Source organism: Staurois parvus, unplaced genomic scaffold (genome assembly GCF_062004578.1).
Source record: "Staurois parvus isolate SC_StPar_1 unplaced genomic scaffold, SC_StPar_1.0 ptg000151l, whole genome shotgun sequence".
Taxonomy (NCBI): Eukaryota; Metazoa; Chordata; class Amphibia; order Anura; family Ranidae; genus Staurois; species Staurois parvus.
Window position 1 is genome coordinate 13,101,797 of NW_028317947.1, and position 6,798 is coordinate 13,108,594.

Sequence of the window (6,798 nt, forward strand, 5' to 3'; positions counted from 1 at the left end):
TATCCAGCAAGTACCAGGTCCAAGGCAGTCATGATGATGGAGAGAGTGTTGCCTAGAGGAAGAGTTAGAGCTTCTTCCATACCAGATTGATCTAGCAGAAGATCTGTGATATCTAGTTCTGGAAAAAGACCTAGGACGAGATGACTTGGATGAAAACCTGTGCCTTGAACATCCAAGAGGGTCCCTTTGCTCTCTGAAAGATTAATGGCCTTCAGACCTGGAAGGGCTGCTATGCAGGACCTGGCAACATGGGGATGGTGACAGATCCATGATGCACGTCTCACGCCAAAAGCCAAAACACTTGCCAAGGAGGACAAAAGATAAAAAAATGCCCAGCAGATAGCAGCAAGGATAGAAAAGAAAAAAACAGACAACAGGAAAAACAAGTCTCTAATCTGGTTCAGAACAAACCACAGGCCTGAAGAATGTATAGCATAGCAATGCTGGTCTCCATGGTCAATCCCTAAAGAGAAAGAAACCTGTTGCATTTAAATAACCTGCCAGGATGTGACATCACTGCTGGCAGACGCATCTGTACTGCACATTTACGAACCAAGCCTTGGCTTGGAAATACACAGCCAGTGGCCACCCCACGTGCTCCATCAAGAATCCCTTCTAGGTCCTGTGTAGGTGTGACCTGGAACCTTGGAACAATACACGCTGTGTCAGTGAAACACACGTGTGTTTCAGTGGCTGCAAAGACTAGAGCAAAGGAAAAACAGAAACCCAGAGGTGTAGAAAGAAAAAAGAGAACATCAGTATCAGACTTACAATGGCTGCCCCATTCACGCATCCTGGACCTCTTTTGCAGGGTGGTTGATGCACACATTGTACACAATCTGATTGATTCTGAAACCATCTGCTGATAGCTTGGCAATGGCCTAACATAGTCCCACTGATAGCTGGGAATGCTGTAAAATGCTGGATATACTCTTCATCATTTGTGTGCCATGAATACCAACCATAAATGGGGAAGTCGGTACACCCAGTTTACTGTAGATGAAATCCCTTAATCTCTTAACTAATTACGGCCCATGTTTGGGGCAGGGCTAAGCTGAAGTCCGTCACATGTCCTGTGATGTCCTTTCGTTTTTTTAGGCTCTTCCCCCAGGCCGTGCAAAGCAGAGTGGAGCTGTCAGTCAAGGATCTGGTCCCCCTCATCAATGTCTTAGGGCAGATCAGATCCTTGACTGACAGCTCCAATCCACTTTGCATGGCCTGGGAGGAGGACATAAAAAAGCTGAGGGATGTCACTGGATTAGCCTTGCCCCAACCTGGGCTGTAGTGAGATTATTAAGGGGATTTCATCTACAGTAAGTCGTGTGAACACATGGCTTACTTAGAAGAAGAGAAGCATGCGTAGTATGGGGGCAATGGTGTAGAGGCTGTATGAGCCTGCAGCAGGTTGAAACCATCAACAAAGAACTATGGGTGACCAGCAGGTTCCCCAAGAAAGTTGTTTATAAATAAAGATTTCAGCCCTAAACAAAGGGCACAAAAACATTATTAAAAAAATATATAAGGAAGTCTTCATGGCTTTTAAGCCATTCCACTGTCCAATAAATTTACTTGGTTATCAGTTATAAAAAAAACACCTTTCATTGGAAAGGGAAAATCAGACTTCTTGTTAAGACTTGTTAAAGCCCAACTGCAGGAATCAGGAAAAAAATCTATTCTTGAAGTAGTTTCCCCGCACAATGCAAGTGTTGAATGCTTATTATGTCTTGAGGGTAAGACATACCCAGCATGTTCTCTTCTCCACAAAGCTCCAATCTGTAGGATACCCCTTGGCGTTCCCCCGTACAATGGACTAAATGCAATTTCTCCTGCGCTCCGGGACCCAGGCCGGTGGTGAGTAGATCAAATCCCAACAAAGCAACCACCGGGGCATACAAGCTCGTGCAGCTCCAAACCAAGGCTGGGGAAGCCCGAACAGAACTGTAAAGTAAAACAAGAAGAAGCGGACCAACCTTGCGCATTACCTCAGTAACCAAAATTTATTTAGTAAAAGAATGGTACTCACAAACAGCGAATAAAAACAGGCATGTAAGTCCTCCCAGGGACTTCAAAGGCAAGAGGCCAGCGCGAATCCCATCATGGGGGTGGACACTCAGTACAGCTGACGCATTTCGAAGGTCATGCCTTCTTCCTCCCCCTGTACAATGCAGGGCTACAGGCTCTGAACTGTACACGGAGAAGGCAGGAGTGTGATGTGGCTGGGAACACCTTAGAGAAGAAGCTGTGAAGGACCAGTCACACAGCTGGAAGAAGCATGCTGGAATGCAGAATAAGTATTGTTCTTTTTTCTGGAACCCCTAGACATAACGAGCATTTAAAGCATAAGTTGACTTTTGGGTTTCACACATATTCAAGGTGTGACATGTAAAATGCTACAATTGTACCACCCCCCTGCACCTCCCTGATCCCCCATTGTGACAGCTAGCGGGGGATCTTTTTTTTATTGTGCCAGGAGTTGGACTTTAACCTTTTTTTTTAGCACTGATCACTGTATTGGTGTCACTGGGGATGTCAGTGACACCAAGTCAGTTCCCTCCGGTGTCAGAATGCCCACAGCAGTCCTGCTTTAAGTCGCTGATTGCCGCCATTACTAGTAAAAATTAAAAAAAAAATTCCAGTATATATACCGCCATTTGTAAACACTATAACTTTCATGTAAACCAATTAATTTACACGTATTGGTTTTTTTTTTTTTACCAAAGACATGTAGCAGAATACATTTTGGCCTAAATTTATGACGAAATTTGATTTTTACATTTTTTTTACTGGACATGTTTAATAGCAAAAAGTCAAAAATGTTTTTTTCTCAAAATTGTCGGTATTTTTTTTTTATGGGGCAAAAAATAAAAAACAAAGAGCCAATCAAATACCACCGAAAGCAAGCTCAATTTTCAAAGGGAAAAAAATTACGTAAATTTTATTTGGGTGCAGTGTTGCATGACCGCGCAATTGTCAGTTAAAGTAACGCAGAAAATCGCCCATTCAGGATGGGGGGTAAATGCTCAGGAAGGCAAGTGGATGCATAGCATCTTGCATTTCTCATTGTGCCTTTTCTACTTTGCTCTGCAAACCACTATTCACAAGCCTTCACAGTTCACCAATTTAAATAGGATACTTAAAATTCTTTATTATTTTATGTTTGGCGGTCAAGGCCAATGTGCTTTGGCTAGTACCAGTCTAATTATTGTATAACAGGGGCGGACTGACAACTCATGGGGCCCCCGGGCAATAGGGGATCATGGGGCACCTGTGTCCTTGCCCAAACTCAAAAAAGCCTATGAAAAAGGTACCGGGGCATCTCATGGGGCCTCCTACTGACCCCGGGCCCTCGGGCAGTGCCAGAGTTTCCAAATGGTCAGTCCGCCCCTGTTGTATAATAAAACAGGGCAGGAAGACACATGTTGAAGCATAACCAGAAGCACCAGGTACTGTTGCTGGCATGATAACCTGTAAGAACATAAGAAGGTTTGTGGGAGGTTGGGTTGCAGAGGTGTTTTCTCTTGTCCTGCATGGGCAAAGTGACAGCCAAGGATTAGGATTAGACTTTAGGGAGTGAGGTGTTATTTTAGGTATGAAGCAGTTTAAGCATTACATGTTAGGGTTGAAATGAGGGTGTTAGGGGGAAGGTGAGCAATTATTTTTGGGGGGTGGATTACGGACCATGGTCAGCTCATATAGGACAGATTACAGGTGGGGATGGAGTGCTGTTTATTGGCACTGGCATAAATCCTGGGTGAGTTTTGATGCCTAATATACCCTTTACAAACTGCTCAAAATAGCAAATCATGGGCAGAAAGTATTTATTGAATTAAATACAGGTTTATCCTGACTGAGCTGCATTTGTTTAACTTTAACTTATTATTGTTCGTGTTGAGGTTTTATAGTGTTTTGGTACTGTTTCTCAAAAAGTTCGAAAACTAGTCTTCTGCTTAACAATAAATCAAGATTTATGTCATTGTGGTGGATTTTCGCCAAAGTCTGTAAAAAATGGACTAAAAAATATGCTTTTTATAATACATAACCATTTGCTTTTATATTTTTTTTTTTACAGATCTGACATTTTTTAACACCCATATAGCTGGTTGGCATAAGACTTACGTGGCATTTGACTTACAAAACAACATCTACATTCAGTGGAAGAAACATGGACATCCATTTGTAACTATGAGCTATTTCAATGTCAAAGATCACTCCTACGTCGCCAATGAACTCGATCGGCTTGGTGGTGACTCCAATACAATTGTTGTGTTATCTTTAGGACAGCACTTCCGGCCCTTTCCCGTTCCCCTGTTCATCAAAAGGCTTCTCAGCATACGAAGAGCCATAGAGAGCTTGTTTTTACGAAGTCCAGATACAAAAGTTATCATAAAGTCTGAGAACATCAGGGAGATTAACTCTGATGTAGAGCGATTTAGCGACTTTCACGGATATATTCAGTACCTTTTAGTAAAGGAAATCTTCAGTGGACTCAATGTTGGGATGATAGATGCTTGGGACATGACCACAGCAGTTTGCTCTAGAAATGTCCATCCACCAGAGCATGTTGTCAAGAGTCAGATCAACTTGTTTTTGTCATATATTTGTTAAAGACTTTTTAAATATATGTTTCATTTATTGTACTTTTAATATGAAAAAAATTATTTCTAAAACTGAACTCCCTGAAAACAGTGAAATTCCCAGTTCTGTAGTATGATATGGCTGATTTAATCTGTTATAGGATTTATGCTTTGGCCAAGTCATTCTGGATTTACAAAGCCCTGTGAGACAGCAAAGCCTGGTTAGTGACATCAGTTTTCTCTACTGCAGATATCCACGACAGTTAGGTCACATTGCTGCCCCAGTTTGTGATTGGACAGTGAGAGGGGACAAGCAGAATGTTCCCTGTCAGTAAAGGCAGTATACCTAATTGGCTCCTAGTGCTCTTCCCTCACAGTTTGAAATCTACTGTGCAGTGACTGGGGGTGAATGTGTGCAAAGACCTGGATGGCTACATGACTAGTGCACAAGAGATAGGCTAGTCAAGACCCCCTATACCACCATCTCACTCTCTCACATACCCCTTTAACATATCATTAAAGAAAAACCATAACACCGAATGGAGTAAAATGGCCAACACGGCTTTTTATTAACACTTCAACTCAATACACAAAACATTCCTTAAAACAGAAACATATAGGAGAAGTTGTTGGTCTTTGAAGGCACCAAACCAAAACCGATATCCTCCTGCGGAACCTATATTAAACCTAGGCCTCCAGTCGCAGCGCACAGGCTTGGAGACAAAACATACCATCTGCAGTGCAGAACCACCACCTTCCTGTTAAACCTTGGTTAACTGGAATGACCCCAGGCACACCATACCACCGATGGGTCCCAAACCATTATCTTTAGCTTCAAAATAAGTGTCGTCTCTAAAGACCAACAACCGCCCCCATAACCCAAACAAAAAACTCCCGGGAAGTGACAAAACATCCACACAACCCCAAGGGAGGGCGGGAGGGAAGCTCGCTCTCCGCTGTCTCCTCCTGCACTGAACTGATGACCCTACCCATCCACACCCAAAGGTGTTGAAGACCCCGCCCTTCACCCCCAATTACCAATCAGGTAACTTGCCCATATCCTAACTCCCACCTTTTTCTTTTAACCCTTTCCTGCTTTTACTAACCCCCTCTTAACCTAGTCATGTCTGCCCTGCGCTATTTTCTTTTCCTTCCTTTCGCTACGGGCATTTCTTTCTAGGCCTGCTCTGCTCACTTTGCCTCCCTCAACAACCATAGCTGAAGCTAACACTATTGTATCCCCTCAAAAACGTTATCTTTTTGCACCCTAATATTCCAACTATCTACCCCAAACATAGGATAGACTAACAAAGGCAAGGCCAAACCACAGCAGGACCTGAAGCTTCAGTGTAGAACTACTGCAAAGATGGAGGTGGCTCTACCTGTTAATGTAAGTACTAGACATTCGTTGGGAGAATCCAAGGGTTCTGAAGACAGCCTCATGTAGTTCAGCATTATAAATGCCTTGCCCTGGAGCAGAGGCTCCTCTACTAGACAAAATCAGAGGTAACATTCAGGAGGAAATAACTGCTTCCTGCAAATTATCAATCAAACTTCTCAAAGATCTCAAAGACCTTGATGACCACAAGTCCCTTTTGGAACACAGCATGGACATCACCACAGTTTTGGAAGGTCACAAGAGAATCCTGGAACAACTACAGGCTGAGATTCATACCCTTCACAATCAGCTGGAGGACACCAAGAGCTCCACCCGCTGTAGCAACATAAGGATATGCGATCTACCGGAAATTGTGGTTGATCTTCAAGGTTCCATCCTATCTCTTGTAGAGAAATTGGTGCCCGCTATGCCAGCTTAATGCCTGGAGATGGATCAGGTCCATAGGGCCTGATAGTTTACCCCCTGCCCCCCCCCCCCCGGGGATGTAATGGTGGAATTCAACTTTTACCACTCTAAGTAAAAAGTGACTCAGGTGACCCTCAAAGCATCTAATCTTTTATTCCAGGGTCATCAATATCAGATTTTGTAAGACCTAGCCCAATCATCCCTTTGGGTAATGAAACCCCTTCTTCAAACCCTTTAGGCCCACTGCATCCATTATAGATGGGGTTTCCTATTAAAGATCCAAATTATCAAAACAACCACTATGACTTCGGCAGAAGTCAAGCAATCCATACTGGATCTCAATCTGTTAATGCTATTCAAACCATCGTCTCAGCATCGCACCTCTACTGATACGAAATGGCTGGCTAAATCTTTTTTCCC

General features: G+C 43.2%; 1 protein-coding gene across 1 annotated transcript in view; it reads left to right on the forward strand.

The window, feature by feature from the left end:
• The window catches only part of LOC149464493 (NXPE family member 2-like), a 28,368-nt gene extending 23,731 nt beyond the window's left edge, over positions 1-4,637 (forward strand). Inside the window, exon 5 of the mRNA XM_089674729.1 lies at positions 4,070-4,637. Coding sequence (XP_089530855.1) covers positions 4,070-4,605 — 536 coding nt within the window. The 3' untranslated portion in view covers positions 4,606-4,637. The remainder of the gene's footprint in view (positions 1-4,069) is intronic.
• Positions 4,638-6,798: the final 2,161 nt, after the last annotated feature.